This window comes from Primulina eburnea, chromosome 2, assembly GCF_022965805.1.
Source record: "Primulina eburnea isolate SZY01 chromosome 2, ASM2296580v1, whole genome shotgun sequence".
Taxonomy (NCBI): Eukaryota; Viridiplantae; Streptophyta; class Magnoliopsida; order Lamiales; family Gesneriaceae; genus Primulina; species Primulina eburnea.
In genome coordinates, this window is record NC_133102.1 from 7,464,421 (window position 1) to 7,484,734 (window position 20,314).

The following is a 20,314-nucleotide window of genomic DNA, read 5'->3' on the forward strand; positions in this document are numbered from 1 at the left end:
AATATGTGATATCTGCATAAGTGTGTACAACAAGTATAATATATATAAATAAATATAACTGGCTAAACCAGCCATTAGACACATATGTTTTGTTAGAATAACATGTTGTATATCTTTATATGTACATGTGCATAACATTGATAGGTAAAATATATGTATAGTGAATGTGTCTTGCTAACCGTGGTTAAACATGTTACATATATATTACATTATATTGCACTTATCAATATTACATACGTAATATTTATAAAAAGTATTACATGTCATGCTAACGTAATATATATATAATATATTGCACTTATCAATATTACACACGTAATATTTATAAAAAGTATTACATGTCATGCTAACGTAATATATATGTAACGTGTTTAACCGCTGTTAGCAAGACACATTCACTATATATATTTTATATATATATATATATATATATATATATAGATATATATATATATATATATATATATAGATATATATATTGCACTTATCAATATTACACACGTAACATTTATAAAAAGTATTACATGTCATGTTAACGTAATATATATGTAACGTGTTTAACCGCTATTAGCAAGACACATTCAAAATATATATATATATATATATATATATATATATATATATATATATATATATATATTGATTTTGTTTATCATATCGATATTTCTTCCATTGCATGTGTTGGTTGACTAGGAACCTAAAATGGATAATGAGCATTAGGAAGAAAAAGTAAATTGGTAGGTGTATTTGGAGGTTAATAAGAGCCTACATATCCCACCTCCAATGGAGGGTTTTTTTAAAAAAAAAAATTAAAATTTTAATTTCAAAATAAAGTCGATAGTGGAGTTTTGCAAAATCAAAGTAAAACACAACTATCAATGACCGACGTTGTAATATATTTTATAGCATATGTATCTACTAAAATTACAGCGTCCAAGCTATCATGTGCAGTTACACATGACAAAAACGTCTGTTGCCAAATACTTTTTTTTATTATTCATTATTATTATTTTTTTATTTAATTTAACATATATCTTATTAGTAAAATATGAAGACAATATGTAAAAAAATGAGAGTTGGAACTTAAGTTTAATATTTGAAAAATAGATAATTTAAACGGTGAGTTAATCAACCAATTTTTTTAAAAAAATTATTTATTTGAAAAATATTAATTAATTTATCTTTTAAAAAATTATTTATTTAAATATGTGTTTCTTTAGGTTGGGAAACAATGTATATATGCATTCATCCACTTATTTTTTATTTTATTATTACAAGTAATATGAGTAATAAAAAAAATAGTTGAAATATGAAAATTCTTGAATTTTTTGTACACAAAATTTTTGAATTTGTACTTTTTATTTTTTTAAAAAAATATTTTACTTTTTTAAAATATACATTGATTTAGATTTCAAAAAAAAAAAAAAAAAAGAAATTGTATGTATGTCGACCAACTTATTTTTTATTTTTAAAAATTAATGAATTTGAGCTTCAATTTCTATTTTTTGTATGTAGATTAATTTGAAAGATAAATCACTTTTTACTTTTAATCTTTCAAATTAGTTCATTTACAAAAATAAACTTAGAGCTCAAATTCATTAATTTTTTTTTTTTTAAAAAAATAAGTGGATCAAGACACACACAACTTTTTTTTTTGAAAACTAAATCAAAGTATATTTAAATAAATAAAATATTTTGTTTAAAAAATAAAAAGAGCACAAATTCAAAAATTTTGCTTATGAAAATTCAATAATTTCATATTTCAATTTTTTTAAATAATCATAATACTAGTAATAATAAAATAAAAAATAAGTGAATGGATATGCATATACATTTTTTCGAAAATAAACCAACTCATTTTTAACTATTTTTTTTTAAAAAAAATAAGTTCCATTTTTCAAAAAGATAAATTAATTAATATTTTATTTTAAAAAAAAAATTGGTTGATTAACCCACCATTTAAAATGATCTATTTTCCAAAATTTTCAACTCTATTTTTGCATTTAGTCATCTTATTTTACTAATAAGATATTTGTCCAAAATCAATAAAAAATAATAATAATAACGAAAAAAATAAAATAATATTTAAAAAAAAACATTCACTGTCGTGTTGGCAGCTGCACATGTGTGATACCCTTGTCCACATCTTAAAAATGAAAGATTTAAAATGAGTTTATAATATCTTACAATGAACTTCTATAGCAACTTGGGTTAATCATTTTCGTAAAGCGATGACGAATATGAAGTAGTTTCTATAGGGGCCCATTATGCAATCACGCAGGCGCGGGCTCGTGGCGTGACAGAATGGTATCAGAGCCGGACACGGGTATGAAACACCGGAAAATAAGTGCTATGCAGGGCAAAGTGCTACGTGCATGGGAGCCATCTCTTGAACCTGCGGGGCAAAGTGCTACATGACGGGAGCCACCTCTTGAACTTGTAGGAGACACCTCTAGATTCTCGGTGCTGGTGGATCGAGAGGTCAGGCCGCAACGAGGACGTCGCGTTCTGAAGGAGAGGTGATTGTGATACCCTTGTCCCACATCTTAAAAATGAAAGATTTAAAATGAGTTTATAATGGCTTAAAATCGACTTCTATATCAACTTGGGATAATCATTTTCGTAAGCGAGGACGAATACGAAGTAGTTGCTGTAGGGACCTATTGTGCAATCACGCAGGCGCGGGCTCGGGCTCGGGGCGTGACAACATGTGTGGCTGGGACGCTATAGTTTTACAGTGTTCTCTGCTATTAGTGGTGGACACTGATTGATTGTGGCGTTTTGCCTTAAATTTACAAAACCACACAATCTATTTTATTTTTTAAAAACTAATTTCTTTAAAAAAAAAAGAAAGAGAAAACCCACGATGGAACTAAGAATTGGAGACCATGGAAAGTGTATGGTCCTTGGTTGGTTCGTGTTCCTTCTGAGAAATCATCGTGAGAAATTAGAAAGTTTAGGAAATAATCTTATTTTCCTAAAACTCAATTTCTACAACTTTAAAGTGAAAAAAAAAAGTATATTTTCTCTAGTATAAATAGGGCATATTCATTTATTCAATGAGGGTAATCCATCGCAGTGATTTTGAAGAAGTTATTCTGAGTTACGTCATCTTGACTGAACTTATATAAGAAAATGAACTTTAATTATATATGTTGATGCATTTGGTTATATATTATTCAATATTTGGATAAATATTTACTTGAGATTGGATATTTAATTAACTAGCACAAATGGGACCAAGCCCATTAATCCTCAAAACTCTCTATGAAAGCATGAATAGTTCACGACATCACATTTATAAGACATGCTCTCATAAACACTCATTTTGATGTTCAAGCATTCCTCTCTTTGGGATGTTCACTTCCAAACTTTTTCGTTCTACCTTTGATTCGTGACGCAGGTAACAACTCTTGAAGTTAGCTCTCCGGATTTGCCATAGTCGTCATCTGTTCACTGGTTTCAACGTACGTGCTCAGACCTTTTTAAATCGAGTAATATCATTTATTTCGCTACTTCAAACTAAAAAAATATCGAAATATATGGTATTACATATTTGATAGGTTGACAAGTACCTCAGAAATGTTGTCAATATTCAGATAAGACGCTTATGCAATTAACTCCAAAACATGTCCTATCATCCTATGACACGAATTATGTAATAGTGTAATAATTAAGTAGTGGGTATCATGCGACTATTGTGGGAAGAATGTTGTCTAGCCAAGTTATGAAGCAATGTTAGGTTGTTTACGTATTTTCACAAGGAAAAGTGACTTCCAAGAAATGTAATTTTAGCCTTATACTTTAAGTGCTATTGTCTTTCCACTATACATTGCTCCCATTGAATCAAATTATCTCTTTCACTTTTGCTTCCATTGGATTCCAATATTGAAAAATGAGTCCTAGAGCCTTTTGTGTCTCTATTTTCTTTGCCTTTATTGCATTCTTGGCATCCACAAATTTCTTGGAACAAAACATACTATCCATCAATGACCTTGTCCATTTCCCTTCTAAAACATTCTCCTACATGCCCTTGATTTCGGTTCTACTTCACCGTTCTCATCACCGTTCGCATCATCGACGACATCGCAAACATACCGACCAAAACAATAACACGAAGGTGGTTTGCGACGATTTTCCGCCCGATTTCCCCCCTCCGGACACCAACACGAGTTCGGTTTTCTGTGTCGATCACAATGGTTGTTGCAACTTCACCACGGTCCAAGCAGCGGTCGACGCAGTTAACGTTTCGAGCCTAAGAAGGACTATAATTTGGATCAACAATGGAATTTACTTGTAATCCTAATTAAGTAACAAAAACATTTTTTCTGCTTGTATATTTATTTTATGGATGCATGTGTGAAGCAATTTCTTGTCTGATCAAAATGCAGTGAGAAAATCATAGTTCCAAGAACCAAACCTAACATCACATTCCAAGGGCAAGGTTATACATCAACCGCAATTGTATGGAATGACACAGCCAATTCTTCTCATGGAACCTTCTACAGTGGATCAGTTCAAGTCTTTGCAGCCAATTTTATTGCCAAAAACATAAGTTTCATGGTATGCCAACCCCTATCAAGAATTATGTAATAATTATATGTAGCCCATAAAAAAATTCATGATTTTGAATGGATCAGAATGTGGCTCCGATTCCAGGACCAGGAGCCGTCGGAGCGCAAGCCGTGGCCATTAGGGTCTCCGGAGACAAGTCGGCTTTCTGGGGCTGCGGTTTTTTCGGAGCTCAGGATACTTTACACGACGACAGGGGTCGCCATTACTTCAAGGAATGCTATATTCAAGGTTCAATCGACTTCATCTTTGGAAATGCTAAGTCATTCTATGAGGTATTATTAGTTACTATTTCAATGCATCAACTAGCTAGCTTCCCTATTTATTTACTTTCAGTATGGAAAAGAGAATTAGTATATGAAGAGAGTCACAACTTCTAATTAAGAATTATAATTAATATCCAAATCTATGTCTAAAATTATATAAGATTACAAAAAAAAAGGTGTCTAATTAATTAGCATATATATGTATTTAAGGCGCAACCATTTACGTACTTATATGTTATATATTTTTCATGCACATTGCATGGCTACCACCAGACCGAAAAAATATGAAAATGGTTTCTTACTCGTCACATCCTCCCGGTTACCTTCGGCGATTATCCAGCATTCCCGGCCTATCCAGAATAACTTTATCTTTTCACTCCAATTTACATAATTTTCGCCGCCATGAGAGGGTCAATTACTAATTTGATCCTAATGAAGTATGGTGAAGGTTGACTGTAGGATCAATCGCTTGTCACTTTACCAAAAGCTATAGCTAGTGGTAATGATGCAACTAAAGTCTTTTAAACCGCACAGCAGCTCAAGCACCACAGTTCGATCGCTCTACCAAACAGAGACAATCCAACATTGACTTTAGTTCGTAGCATTAATAATGGTATTTATCATCAGCTATTAACTACTTTAAAGAAATAGAAAAAAATCATTAGAGTACATAAAAAAAACTAATTGACCGTAATTACGTGAGATATAACTTCTATTCCCAATTTTATTTAAATTTAATGTTTTACGAAAATATATAATTGGTGTCATAAAAATATATATCGTTCATGTTTACATTTAAAAAAAATAAAAAAACAGATCAAGAATTAGTTTTATTCTTATATTATATGGCTGATGCATGAGTATATATAATTAATAAAACTATACATGTTTTATGTATAGAATTGCCATATAACATCCATAGCCACCCCAGTACCAGCCGGTGCGAGGAACATAAACGGGGCGGTGACGGCACATGGCCGGGCCTCGAAGGAAGAAAACAGTGGCTTCGCATTCGTAAACTGCAGCATAGGGGGGACCGGAAGAATATGGCTCGGCCGAGCTTGGAGGCCTTTCTCCACTGTTGTGTTTTCATTAACAAATATGTCTGATATTATTGCTCCCGAGGGGTGGAATGATTTCAATGACCCAGCCAGAGACCAGTAAGTTTCCTATAATGTGTACCTCGTATCTTCTTTATGATAAAAGTATAGAATGATGATTGAGATCTTATGTTCGAGACTCAATAACAAGAAAAGAAAAAACGACGATCACGACGTTTTTTTTGGACATAATTTACAGGACTCTGTTTTATGCGGAATACAATAACACGGGCGATGGAGCAAATACAACACTGAGGGCTCCTTATGTCCAAAGACTGAACGACACACAAGCTTCACCATTTCTAAATCTTTCCTTCATTGATGCTGATCAGTGGTTACAACCTTATGCCTGAACAAGTCTATACAAGATTCAGATTGTAGAAACTGTATTCTTTTTTATCCCCTTGCCCAAATTTAACCATCACGTTGTTTTATCCTTATAAATTATTCATCATCAATAAAGCTTCTTAAAATAAAAATCAAAGAATTTTGATGGAAAACTCCGACACTAGATAAGTTGATGGTCAATAAATAGTGCATCAGGATGCTTTTTGGCACATCCAACGGTGCATAGGGTACGTTGAATTTAGAAAAACTGATGAGCCTAGATCGGTGGTACTTAGTAGTCCATCTAAACTTCAAAATCGAGATGCTAGAACTCGTGTTACAACGGTTCAAGACCATGAAACCATGTTAAGCGGTGAAATTTGATAAGATAATAGCTATATGCGGTGTATTGCATAAAGTTTAAGTCTCGTTTATATCATATACCGGAACATCAGTTTTCATTGTCCAAACTAATCATATCAAAACATTGTCCAAACTAACCAGAACAAAGCTTCTCAAGTGCCAAATTTTCGTCACCACCGACGCTCTCCAAAGCACTCCGTACCAATGTTTCAGGGAACCCCATCTCCACAAGTTTTTTCACCTGTAGAAATTAAGAGATAGGGATTTGTAGCTTCAAAAGGTGTCAAGTAATGAAAATAATAATCTGGGATAATTGCCAGAGAAATTAGGCCTGTCTTCCGTTACACGTTCATTTTTCTTCATGCTTCTTGAACATTTTTAGGTGTGATAAAGAAAAGGGTGGACGTCCAAATTCGTTGAATGCAGCTAACCTTCTCCTCGACATCAAGAGATGATGTCATGGCAAATGCTTCAGTCCAGTAACGAGCGGTACCCAAAAAAGTGTGATGTTCTTTAAGATACTGAAGAATATATAAAAATAACTAATCAACGACTGGTTGATAGCAGTAAGACAACAAATCCTGAGAAAAAAGTTTAGAACGGGGAGGGTAAGAAAAATCCATGCAGAGAAAAACACCTGTCGTGCTACCACAGCATCTTGAGGGTCATCAGGTTCAGGAGCAGAGAGTAATGCTTGTATAGAAAGAAGAGCTGTTTTTAAAGTCAGGGCTGGGCTCCATTGATCTTTCAGGATATCCAGGCATATTGCACCACTTTGACTGCTTATATTAGGATGCCTTTGATTGGAAAGAAGACAGAGAAATACTAGAAATATAAATAATTTATTGAAGCTTACGAAAAAGAAAGTTTGTTACAGCAACGAAGAAAGAAAAGTCAATACCCACAGACAACAGACCAATATATTAAGAGCAACATAAGAAAAAAGATGAGACATTAGCTTGTAAGATAGGATGCCCTATTTTCTGTCTCCCGCTAATTTAAAATGAAAAGGCTAATTTGTAAAATATTGTTGTAAAAGGAAACTGTGAAAAATATGAAAATAACAAAAAGAAATGAGGCTGTCAAGATGATAATCCCTTCCCCAGCAACGTGTAAGTTCCAAGTACGATGACAATTTTTTTAGCAGTTTCGCAAACGGCCCATAAAATCCAAAAGCTTAGCTTCCATCTTTCCACATAAAATTCGCCAGTGCCTTAACAGCGTTATATCAGCACGAAATGAAGGAAAACTACAGAAGTTACATATGAATCGTGAAGAGGCGGCAAAATCAACGGGACACATTTTATCAACGTACCATACTTTTGTGACGAACTTCATCTTGGGAGGCTCGAATGGGTATCCATCTGCAAGGACGAAAATGTGAGTAAATGCCATCCAAGATAAACAGCTATTGATACTATATGTTACTAAATATATGCCCACCTGTAATAAAGATCAAATCCCTTCGTTGAAAAGAAAGAAAAAATTAGTATCAAAACTTCATTGCTACTCAGTACTCACTGACAGAAAATAAGGCATCAAAAACATAATGAGCTCTTAGGCTTGTATAAATTTACGCAGTTCCATCTTTTTTCATAATTCCGAAAGACCTTATAAAATCATTGGTTTTTGTTGGCAGGCCGGTTCCTTCAATGCTCCTTAAGACAACTTTTTAAACCCAAATATTAACTGTGTACGCAATCATAAGGAAGCCTCTTTTCTGGGATCAGAACCGGCTTACTTCGCTCTTTCAGAAAAGCATAGAGGGATCAGCAAGTAGTAATAAAGAACCAATTAAGTGTTAGAAAAGTTTGCATAACTAAACATCAGTATAATTAATGCTTAAATATATATATATATATATAAGAACCCATCTATTCCTCAATATCCATCAACTCATGCAAAGTAATAACGATTTCATTCAGATATCTGATTTGTAACTTGCAGTCATAGATTTTAATTCACGCAGATTGTAACTTGAGTCTCCAGGAGAGATCATCATGCATTAACGTAAATCAACTCCCTAATTTAAAATCTCTAATAATCTTCAACCAACTGGGGAACATATTAGCTGTATCCTGATACTGAGCAACTAAGAGGCACATGGCACAGAAACCACAATAGTCATAAAAACAAACAAAAGAAATCTCGTCGTATTATTTGTCAAAAGGAGAATGCACAACTACACCAAACCTCGCCTTACAAAATGACATTATATATCTTATTTCTGAAACATAAGTGATGAGAGAGAGGTGAGTCTCATAATCTTGTCACTTGATGGATGTATTAACGCCAGGTGATGAGTTTGGGTGTCGACTAAGCTGATTGGACCTCGCTAGTAATGTAAGCGCAAGATTTTATCACAGCAAATAGAATCCAACTTGAAGAGCTTGATGCAAGGTATCAAGAATACATTCTAATCCAAAAAGATCCAACTTATACGATACACAAAACCAGAAGTAACTCGTTCTGTTACTCAAAAAGAATAGAAGAATTTTTTATTTTGTACCCAAGAACAAGAAAGGCAAAATAGCCCGCCAGTAAAACCTTCCAGAATTTAACGAGGTCACAGAAATTATGAATACATAAACGAATATTGACGAAATAACCTTGTTAACTTTCTTTTTCAAGAAATAATTAGCGACAAGACCCAAGAGCAAGAAAACTTTCTTTTTAAAATAAAAAAAAGTATCAAAATTAAGCTAAAAAAGAAAAGCACGAGAAAATCATCTTCGGAAACCCAATCTACGCGAAACCCTCAAGCATCTAAGCCCATTTGAAGATAATATGAATGCAAACCAAAGATTACCTGCCAAAATGATATCGATCTTGAAAGTTCCACCTTCGTAAGGAGTGCCAATAGGACCAGGGATTGTGCCAAGCAAGTGGGCAAGATTAGCTTCACTCTTTGGAACCACCTTAATCCCAGACACCTCAAAATCTCGATTGCACTCTTGCAATTCCTTCTGCACTCTAGCAAAATCCACCATATTTAGGCAGAGAGAAAGTGGAATACTTCGTTCAGGAGTCGGGTCTCTCTCACCCAGGCAGAGGCGTAGAACTGTTTCCTTTACTCAAAATCTTTTCGTAAAGGTTAATGAAGCGTTCGGTGCGTGTGTGTATTATATACACACTAGCAGTTATATATTTGTATATAATTCTATACTATTCTATATTATTATTTATTTTATATTTTATATTTTATTAAATTTGTGACATTTAGATTAACTAACTTTGGTGTCATGATTTGTTTTAATAATTATATATATTAATAAAATGTTAAAATTTTAATATGAGTTATATGTAGTTCTTCAGCGAATAGAGTTGTCGTTTCTTAAAGTTTAGGTTATTGGTTCAATTCTCACTGAGGTTATTTTTTTATTCCTTCATTTTTCAATTTATTTTATAATTTATATATCAAATTATATTGTAGTCCCTCATTATTTCTTATAATTATATTTTGATCCTCATTTAAATATTAATCAACTGAATTATAAAAAATATTATACAAGCACACAACACGTGATCGGTGCACTAATACGTATTATATGTTGGTAGGGTTCAAACTAGATCGTATATTCAATGATTCATGTTTTGTCACGTTAAATTAATTATATCATGTTTTGAGATATAGTCGTTGAATACGTGATTTGAGCTCTACTTTAAAACTAGCATCTCATTAACTCTGTGTATTAGGACTTGTTATCGCAATGGTTTGATTTTTCATCAACGAGAGACCAAAAACACGAACAAAGACAAGAGGGTGTCGATAATGTTTTCTCGTTAAAACTCTTGTTATTGTGAGAAACAATGGTTTAATACGTTCGTTTAGAAATGTACACGGTTTAAACGGGCAAAACGTTGGTTGATAGGATCATAAAATGTTGTCGTTGAAACACTTCAACCCCCTCAGAATTTTAATGGCTTGAGGTATTTGTGTCGTTGACGTTTTGTGTAGGTCTGTACCAGTTTGGGATATAGGGATAACATTTTTTGTGTTGATCTACTTGAGTTGCATGAGATTGATTGTTAATTTAAACGGATCACTTTTAATATATGCGTGTGTGTGTCCTACCAGTCGAGGACATTTGTCTCTCTTAGGTCGAAGTCGACAAAGAAAATAGTGTGTTCATTGTTACTCGTGCACTGTCTGTACGGATTCAGATTTCGACATGTGTCAATTTCGTTGGCGGAAGATATATGTTCTCTCCGCTTACAAATTGCTTTGAAATAATTATAAGATTAAGGTAATATCATGGATCGATTTAAGATGTACATTTATATATGCGACTTTTAAATCAATCTGGAATAAAATCTTAGCTTGATTAAGAACCTAAAGAAAATCTAGCATAACCAAGAATTTTCTAATTTGTATAATTCTTAGTAACATTGAACAATTGTGTTGATTTCTAATATATATATATATATATATATATATATATATATATATATATATATATATATATATATATATGCTACATGATAAAAGTACCACACAAAAATCTTTCTAATTTTGTCCCGACATTCTATATAAATACATACTCATTTTATATAATTTTAAGTTAAACACATCTAACCAATATTATTTCTCTACCTTTCTCTCAACTAATTTCTGAATATTTAGTAAAATCATTTTCAATGTATTTACCCATCACTAAAATATAAAACTTATATTTAAAACAATTATTAGAGAATAAAATAAATAAAAAACAAATAAAATCTATATATTATACACACACAACACATGTGTCACCTTGTTAGTTTGTATTGTTAGGGGGTGTTTGGTTTGGGTGATAAGGTGGGTTTATTTTTTTTAACCCACCTTATCACTCGTTTGGTACGCGTGATTATTTAACCAAGTCAATCCTTCCTATGAATGATTAGGTTATGTTAGGTAGGTTAAAATAATACCTCCTCACCCCCTAGGATTATTTATCCTACTCTTAATCCATCATATTTTTCTAATTTTACCCTTCTCCTATATCCAAACTCACCATCACTTCCCTCCACCGACCGCCGACCGCCGCCGCCAGCAACCGCCGACCGCCGCCGCCACTTCCGGCCGACCGCCGCCGCGTTTCCGGCCAACCGCCGCCGCCGCGATTCCGGCCAACCGCCGTCGTCGCCGCCACCACGATTCCGTCCCCCGTCGCCGGACCACCGCCGGCCGTCGCCGGAGTAAAGAAAAACAAAATAAAGAAAAGGGCAATTGCGTCATTTCATCAAAAAATTCAAAATTATCTCATACTTAAAAATCATACCAAACATACTACTATTTTATATCATATATTACATTTCTATCACAATCATTTTTTTTATCATTAACATACTAATCATTAATTTATCCTATCCTTCCAACCAAACGTAGCCTAATAATTTGTATAATTCTTTGTCACATCAATATTTAAAAAGATTTTTTAATATTTTTTCCCCGACTATCTCTACACTTTTTGGCTTAGCTTACGCTTCAAGTTCTTACAAACACACAATTATTTATTTTGCATGTGTGTGTCGTGTCTTTTGATCCCTAGTTTCGGAACTATTTGAAACGTGTTAGCAAAAACAAAAATTTGTGCGAGAGGATCTCACGAAAGTCGTATTTCATGAGACAGATCTTTTATTTGGGTTATCCATAAAAAAATATTACTTTTTATGCTAAGAATATTATTTTTTATTGTGAATATCGGTAGGGTTGACTCATCTCATATATAAAAGGTTCGTAAGATCGTTTTAAAGAGACCTACTAAAAAATATAAGGTATTGTCTGTCCAAAATTTAGTTTGTATTATTTTTTGACGAGTGACGACATATAACATGTAGTTCTTTTTTATTAAGATATGATACTCTATTATAATTGAGTTTCGAACCAAGATTTCATCTCAAAACTGCGGTGTAACGACAACATCCATTTAGGGGAGAAATTCTACAACTTTCAGGTAGGTATCTTTGAATGGCTTCCATCAAAGGATGTGGGAATTTATTTATTTATCTTGTTGGGAGTATCAAATAATATGATCGTGTAGATTTTCCTCATAAAATATTGTTTTAAGAACCGAGTTTAGAAATCTGTAGACAAATAAAGTTCTCCCAACCAGAAATAAAATATAATTATTAAATTTATTTTACATTTTAAGCTTTTATGAAATTTAATTTCAAAACTGAAACAGTTTGAATTCAAAAATTGTGATACGTGTCAGACACAAAATCTGTTGGGTCGATAAATCAGAGGATATTATTATTGATTTTGTGCTTCAGTAATATCAATTAATTTGAGAGTGCAATCTTATCCTTTTAGTGGAGTAGAATAAGATTAATAAATTATTTTGATAAATCATGAGTTGATTGGATCAAATTAATTTATTGGAGCTTAAATTAATTGAATCCGACCAGGTCCCTTTGGTGGCTCTAATATAAACTCGGATAAATTATATGAGTTATAATTTATGGTATATGTGGGATAAATTTATCTGGACTATTATATTTCATGGAAGATTGAGATATCAAATCTTCTAGATATGTATAATATATTTGTCCATTTAAATTTATATTTTAAAAGATATTCTAGTTATCTTTTTGTTACAAGATATCACAAATATATTTTATATATATGTGATATTGTAACTTGTGACCACACACAACACAATCCTACACAAAGAGTTTGAGAGAACACCAGAGAAGGCTTGGAGGTTTGGAGCGTAGATCCAGTGCAGAAGAAGATCGAAAACACGCTTCAAGGGTAATCTCTAATCTGTGTGTTATAATTAATTAATTCGTGTTAAATACGTAGAACAATCGATCATGTGAAGAAGAGAAAATTGAAATCACAAGAAATCAATTTTTGTGATCAGATCTTCTCGATCTTGGCTAACATATGGTATCAGAGCCACGGGTTTTGATATTGTTTTTGCGTATTGCGAATTAATTAATTATTTATGCATGTTTTAGTTTAAAGCGGTGTTAGTTTTATGTGATTATGGTTTGAATGAATGATTTATTTAATTTCTGAACGGTTTATGGCCCTAGTTTTTGGTGAAATTGTATTTCGTATTTTCGAGTCTGTAACCAAGGGGGTGGATTACGACTCCATGTTTCCCCTTGTTATTTTCGTGCAATTTTTATTGTATTTTTCGGATTTGGGCTTTTCTGCATCTATTTGAAGAACTGGAGGGCCGGATGCAATTTCAATTAAAACTCAAGGGACCAGACTGAAATTTCGTCCAAAGTTTCCAGGGACCAGAGTGTGTCTTCTTCACAACGTCAGGGACCTGTTTGCAATTTCCGAAATCCACCATGGAATGCGAATCTGGGTCGCACGATCGGAATCACGCGGCCGCGAGGATGAGGAGTGTATGCGAAAGTGGTTTACGGTCCATCTCATGCGTCGTTCTTCACGGTGGAGGGGGCGCGATTGAGATGCGAAAATCGCCATTTTCTTTGCGCTGGATCTGGAAAATTGGGCATCTATTTTCGGTTTCGAAATGGATATGGTGTCTCGGTGATTTCCCAGTGACCGGCGCGGTGGAGATCTTTCAATTTCGCACGTTTCCGGCGACTCCAGCGGCGGCGCGGCGGCGGCAATTTTTAGGGTTGCAGAAGAGAATCGCGGGTTCCGGGTCGTGGGTTCGGGTCATGGTTTCGGGTCGGATCCGGGCAATTTGTTTGGGTTTGAAGATGGTTCGCAGGTTATGGGTCACGAGTTCGGGTTTCGGGTCATGGGCTTTCGGGTCGTGGGCCAACCAGAATGCTGGATTTACTACTTGGGCTGGAATTTTAAAATTATAGTATTGGGCCATTTTTGGGCTCAATTAGATCTTTAATTTTATTGTGTCTAGGATGGGCCATAAATTTGTTCTTGTTTAATTATTGCTTATATTTGTCATTCATGTATCATGCCATGTAGATTGCATAAACACCGCTTTAGGTACCATATTGTCATGCATAAAATTTTATTTATTCTATTTTTAGAGAATAAATATTTTGATTAATAATTGAACTATTTTAAGAGTTAAAATAGTCATGATTTTATTAATCGGATAAAACCCAAAATAAAGTTTAAATATTAAGTGTGAGATGGTATATTTTTTAATAAGCCCACGGTCTCCCTTATTAGTCCATTAGTAAGAATTATGTATGCCTCGTGCCAATTTTATTGGTCTCCCTATAGGAAGGCTACATTGTTTCGGTTACTTGATTGGACCCATTATTATAATTATTTTATAGTAAAATTAATTGTGACCACCCTATAGGTGACATAATTAATTTGATACTTGATAAATAATTAATTTAAGGGTATACACTTAAGTCAATGATATTGTGAGAATTTCTTATAGAATATTTTTACAATATCTTTTGATGACCAAAATCAAGCAATACTAAATTAATATTGCATGAGTTGCTAGATATATTGAATTTAGTGGGAGGGTCCCAGCCTAGCTATAAATAACATGTTTTTTCGTAAAGAAAAAATTATGTATTTTGGAGTTTTAGGTAAATTGCTGTGTTGTAGTAGTTTTTGGGATCTACAAATGCATTTCATGCATAACACATAATTTTATTTATTGCATTGATCATTTAAATTTATTTTAATTTCAGAAAAATGACTGGAAATTCATTGTCTATGATTTAAACCAACAACCAACTAGTCGGAGAAAATTACATTGATTGGAAACGTAATTTATTGATTGTCTTAACTGCGGAGAAACACAAGTTTGTGCTCAATGAACCCTGTCCATTGGTGCCTACGACGGAGTCCACGACAGCTCAAAGGCAGGCTTATGATAAGTGGATCAGTTCTGATGAGATGGCCCGTTGCTACATTTTAAGATCCATCTCAAATGTGCTGCAACAGAAACATCAGAACATGGACACTGCTATAAAAATCATGGATAGCCTCCAAGAAATGTTTGAGCATCAAGGACGTCAGGCAAGACAAGCAGCCATTCGAACCATTATGAACATGCGCATGAAACCTGGGACGCCCGTGAGAGATCATATGCTTGCATTGATCGCTCAGTTTAACGTGGCTGAGGTGTTAGGGGCTAAAATCAAATCAGAGACTCAGGTTGACATGGCACTTGAGACTCTCCCTGAGATGTTCTCACAGTTTAAGGTTAGCTATAACATGAATAAGCTAAACATATCCTTGACTGAGTTGATGAAGGAACTCCAAAATGCTGAAAGTGTTCTTAAGACTAAAACTGGTGATGCATTTGTTGTTGCTTCTGTTGGGCCGTCTTATTCCAAGCCGAAAGGTAAAAATGGGAATAAAAGGAAGAAGCCCAACAAGAAGGGTCCACAACAAAATGAGAAGAAAGTCAAGGTAGATGGCAAGTCTAAGGGAAAATGTTTCCATTGTGGAGAGAAGGGTCATTGGAAGAGAAACTGCCAAGGATATCTAGCTTCCAAGAAGCAGGGTAGTGGTGAGTTATCTTTTATTGAGTCTTGTTTAGTGGTTGATTCTACTGATACTTGGATTATAGATTCTGGAGCCACTAATCATATATGCAATACTTTGCAGGGGTTCCAAGTAACCAGAAGCCTCAATGAAGGGGAACATACTCTAAGAGTTGGCACAGGGGCTGTGGTGTCTGCAAAAGCTGCTGGAATTGTTTATCTTTATTTTTCGAATAATAAACATTTGGTTTTAAGACATTGTTATTATGTTCCGGAGATTACTAGAAATTTGATTTCTGTTGCTTTATTGTTTAGACAAGGATATTATGTCCATTTTTCACAAATGGTGGTTGATATTACCTTGAATAAAGCCCTTATTTGCAAGGGACATTTGAATAACGATTTATATGTCTTAAAACAAGATGCAAGCTCTTTGCATCACATTGAATCAAACAAACGAATTAAATTGTCTCCCACTAATGAAACTTATTTGTGGCACTTGAGACTTGGTCATATCAACCTTAATAGAATTCAACGGTTGGTAAAGGATGGTCCTTTAAGTAATTTAAAGGTGGAATCCTTGCCTGTATGTGAATCCTGTTTGGAAGGCAAGATGACTAAGAGGTCTTTTAACTCTAAAGGACATAGAGCCAATGAAGTTTTGGAATTAGTGCACACTGATGTATGTGGACCAATTAGTGTACAAGCTAGAGGAGGATTTGAGTATTTCATCACCTTCACTGATGATTACTCTAGATACGGTTATGTTTACCTAATGTCCCACAAATCTGAATCTTTTGAAAAGCTCAAGGAATTCAGAAATGAAGTGGAAAAACAATTAGATAAGAGCATAAAAACACTTCGATCAGACAGAGGTGGCGAGTATCTGTCCAATGACTTTAGAACATACTTATCAGATAAATGGGATCATATCCCAATTGAGCGCACCAGCTACACCTCAGCAGAATGGTGTCTCTGAAAGGAGAAATAGGACTTTGTTGGACATGGTTAGGTCCATGCTAAGTTTCTCTAAGTTCAGTACATCCTTTTGGGGATATGCTATCCAAACTGCAATATACTTATTGAACATGGTTCCTTCTAAATCTGTCTCTAAAACACCTCTTGAATTGTGGAATGGGCGCGTGCCTAATCTAAGACATATTCGGATATGGGGATGTCATGCTTATGTGCTAAAGAGAAAGATGGATAAAATGGAACCTAGATCAGAATTATGCATGTTTGTTGGATATCCTAAGGGAACAAGAGGATATTACTTCTATAGTCCTCAAGACAAGAAGGTATTTGTAAGTACAAATGCAACCTTCTTAGAGGACAAGCACATAGAAGAGAGTGAATCACAGAGTAAGGTTCTTTTGGAAGAGATTACTGAATCATCTACTCCAGAGATCCGCACTGAACCTACTCAGTTTGAATTCACATTTCTACCACCATTAACCACTGGTTTCCAAACAAATGAAGTGGTAGAAAACATTGGTTCCAATGATCGGTCACCCCATCATATCCAAATGGAGAATGAAGAAAATGATCAAGAAGAGAACTTAAGACAACGACAATCAATTCCAATCAACCAAGAACCTCCACAGCTTAGACGTAGTGGGAGGGTCATTCGACAACCTTCTAGATACTTGCTCTATGGAGAATCGTTTGATGCGGTTTCCATTTAACAAGAGGAGGATCCCATCACGTACAAAGAAGCTATGGAGGATGTTGACGCTGACCAATGGAGGAGTGCCATGGAATCAGAAATGAGATCCATGTACACTAACTCCGTCTGGGTTCTTGTAGACATTCCTGAAGGTGTGAGACCTATAGGGTGTAAGTGGGTCTACAAGAGAAAGAGAGGAATAGACGGAAAAATAGAGACCTTTAAGGCTAGATTGGTAGCCAAAGGTTTTAGCCAACGAGAAGGAATCGATTACGATGAAACCTTCTCACCTGTGGCTATGATTAAGTCTATTCGGATCCTCTTATCCATTGCAGCTCATTTTGATTATGAGGTGTGGCAAATGGATGTCAAGACAGCATTTCTTAATGGAAATCTTGACGAAACCATTTATATGGTACAATCAGACGGTTTTATCAACAACGGTCAAGAGCATAAAGTATGCAAACTGAAAAAGTCTATTTATGGACTTAAGCAGGCGTCAAGGTCTTGGAACATCGTTTTTGATCAATCTGTGAAAGATTATGGTTTCGATCAAAATATTGATGAGCCTTGTGTCTATAAGAAAATTTTAGATGACAAGGTGATTTTTCTTGTGCTATATGTGGATGACATTCTACTTATTGGGAATAATGTAGGGGTGATGACATCTGCCAAAAATTGGTTGTCTCAACAGTTTGACATGAAAGACTTGGGAGAAGCAAGTTATGTTCTAGGAATCCAGATCCTTCGGGATAGGAAGAACAAACGGATTGCTTTATCTCAATCTTCATATATTGATAAAATATTGGTGAGGTATGCAATGCAAAATTCCAAGAAGGGTCAAACACCTTTCAGACATGGAATTCACTTGTCAAAGGACCACAATCCCAAGAATCCAAGTGAAGTGGAATACATGAAAAGAGTTCCTTATGCTTCGGCTGTAGGAAGTCTTATGTATGCTATGCTATGCACTCGACCAGATATTTGTTATGCTGTTGGGATTGTTAGTAGATATCAGTCAAACCCAGGACCAGAGCACTGGATTGCTGTAAAGCATATTCTCAAGTATCTTCGCAGAACTAGAGGGTATATGTTGGTTTACTCGGCTTCAGAGTTGGCACCTGTGGGTTATACTGATTCTGATTTTCAAGCTGATAGAGATTCTCGTAAATCCACATCGGGATCTGTATTCACATTGGGTGGTGGTGCCGTTGTTTGGAGGAGTATCAAGCAATCATGTATTGCTGATTCCACAATGGAAGCGGAGTATATAGCGGCTCGTGAAGCATCAAAAGAAGCCGTTTGGCTGAAAAAGTTTTTGCTAAGCCTTGAGGTTATTCCTGCTGCATCAAATGCCATTACTTTATATTGTGATAACAGTGGTGCAGTGGCAAATGCAAAAGAACCAAGAAACCATCAGCGTGGAAAACACATTGAACGAAAATATCACCTAGTGAGGGATATTGTTCAACGAGGAGACGTGACAGTGTGCAAGATAGCATCTGCTGAAAATCTTGCTGATCATTTCACCAAAAGCTTACCTGCTAGAGCTTTTGAGGAACATATTCAAAATATGAGTGTACTAGACATGACTCATTTACTCTAGGGCAAGTGGGAGGAAAATGTTCGATAGTATGATGCCCATTGAGTACTTTTTTATATGTTGATGACATTTTGAAATTAAAATAATCTTCATTTATTTGTTTAAATAAATTTATTTTGAGCAATGCATATGTCCATTGGATTGTTGTATTATTATAAATTGAGTGTTTAAGTCGTTAAACACGGAAAGATTCAATTTGTAATTCAATCCAAAGTTTTATTGTCCACGATCGGTAAATAAATAAGGACAAATTATTTTGATAAGATCGTCTCAATTTTATTGAAGCCTATCTTTGGTTTGGTAATAAAATTAAGGATACATTTTGTTGTATTGGACTGGACCACGTGAGATTTGAATTTGATTTGACCATAATAATTCAAAATCACTTGATTGTCGTACATAACACCTTAATCCTGAGCGGATAATGAACTTTGATTACTAGCTTGAAGTTCTTTGATACATCAATGAGTGAGACCAAACCATTGGTCAATATCTCGATGTTTTGGGAATCAAAGTGAAATAACAAAGAACATATATTCGTAATATGGAATCTGTCACCTAGTCAATAGGTATGATCATAAACTCACAAGTTCTTCTAGAAGACAGTAAAATCTGAGCTCAGTAGTTCAACATTCTTGTTTAATTAATTATGTGATGTGATCACATGGGACTGTCAAAGAGAAGATGAGGGTTGAGAAGCTATGAATATCTAATGTGGGTTATATGGTCTGGATACCCTGTTTTAGATGTTCTAATTGATCGACAGGGGTGATATGTTGGGTCGATAAATCAGAGGATATTATTATTGATTTTGTGCTTCAGTAATATCAATTAATTTGAGAGTGCAATCTTATCCTTTTAGTGGAGTAGAATAAGATTAATAAATTATTTTGATAAATCATGAGTTGATTGGATCAAATTAATTTATTGGAGCTTAAATTAATTGAATCCGACCAGGTCCTTTTGGTGGCTCTAATATAAACTCGGATAAATTATATGAGTTATAATTTATGGTATATGTGGG

The 20,314-nt window shown here is 34.4% G+C and overlaps 4 protein-coding genes across 4 annotated transcripts; 3 read left to right on the plus strand and 1 right to left on the minus strand.

Annotated features, from left to right (window-relative positions):
* Positions 1-3,860: 3,860 nt before the first annotated feature.
* On the plus strand, positions 3,861-6,442 carry LOC140822875 (probable pectinesterase 8). Its single transcript, XM_073183810.1, has 5 exons — positions 3,861-4,296; positions 4,392-4,563; positions 4,641-4,847; positions 5,739-5,998; positions 6,138-6,442. The coding sequence occupies exons 1-5, from the start codon at positions 3,896-3,898 to the stop codon at positions 6,289-6,291; spliced, it is 1,194 nt and encodes a 397-aa protein (XP_073039911.1). The 5' UTR covers positions 3,861-3,895; the 3' UTR covers positions 6,292-6,442.
* A 189-nt stretch (positions 6,443-6,631) lies between these two features.
* Positions 6,632-9,738, minus strand: LOC140822876 (ubiquitin-conjugating enzyme E2 27-like). Its single transcript, XM_073183811.1, has 5 exons — positions 9,438-9,738; positions 7,944-7,992; positions 7,266-7,425; positions 7,060-7,149; positions 6,632-6,869 (listed from the first exon to the last, which is right to left on the minus strand). The coding sequence occupies exons 1-5, from the start codon at positions 9,616-9,618 to the stop codon at positions 6,762-6,764; spliced, it is 588 nt and encodes a 195-aa protein (XP_073039912.1). The 5' UTR covers positions 9,619-9,738; the 3' UTR covers positions 6,632-6,761.
* Positions 9,739-15,522: 5,784 nt separating this feature from the next.
* LOC140824554 (uncharacterized) lies at positions 15,523-16,437 on the plus strand. The gene is made up of 2 exons (XM_073186131.1): positions 15,523-16,047; positions 16,146-16,437. Exons 1-2 carry the CDS (start codon positions 15,528-15,530, stop codon positions 16,172-16,174), a joined length of 549 nt encoding a protein of 182 aa, XP_073042232.1. The 5' UTR covers positions 15,523-15,527; the 3' UTR covers positions 16,175-16,437.
* A 672-nt stretch (positions 16,438-17,109) lies between these two features.
* Positions 17,110-17,706, plus strand: LOC140824057 (uncharacterized). Its single transcript, XM_073185658.1, has one exon. It carries the CDS (start codon positions 17,110-17,112, stop codon positions 17,704-17,706), a length of 597 nt encoding a protein of 198 aa, XP_073041759.1.
* The last annotated feature ends 2,608 nt before the right edge of the window (positions 17,707-20,314 follow it).

Coding starts and splice junctions, on each gene's coding strand:
- LOC140822875 (XM_073183810.1), top strand. CDS start 3,896: ATGAGTCCTAGAGCCTTTTGTGTCTCTATTTTCTTTGCCTTTATTGCA. Junction 4,297..4,391: donor ATCAACAATGGAATTTACTT/GTAATCCTAATT, acceptor ATCAAAATGCAG/TGAGAAAATCATAGTTCCAA. Junction 4,848..5,738: donor ATGCTAAGTCATTCTATGAG/GTATTATTAGTT, acceptor TTTTATGTATAG/AATTGCCATATAACATCCAT.
- LOC140824554 (XM_073186131.1), top strand. CDS start 15,528: ATGTTTGAGCATCAAGGACGTCAGGCAAGACAAGCAGCCATTCGAACC. Junction 16,048..16,145: donor TTCCAAGAAGCAGGGTAGTG/GTGAGTTATCTT, acceptor AATACTTTGCAG/GGGTTCCAAGTAACCAGAAG.
- LOC140822876 (XM_073183811.1), bottom strand. CDS start 9,618: ATGGTGGATTTTGCTAGAGTGCAGAAGGAATTGCAAGAGTGCAATCGA. Junction 7,993..9,437: donor GATCGATATCATTTTGGCAG/GTAATCTTTGGT, acceptor TCGTCCTTGCAG/ATGGATACCCATTCGAGCCT. Junction 7,426..7,943: donor AAGTTCGTCACAAAAGTATG/GTACGTTGATAA, acceptor TTCCAATCAAAG/GCATCCTAATATAAGCAGTC.
- LOC140824057 (XM_073185658.1), top strand. CDS start 17,110: ATGGTTCCTTCTAAATCTGTCTCTAAAACACCTCTTGAATTGTGGAAT.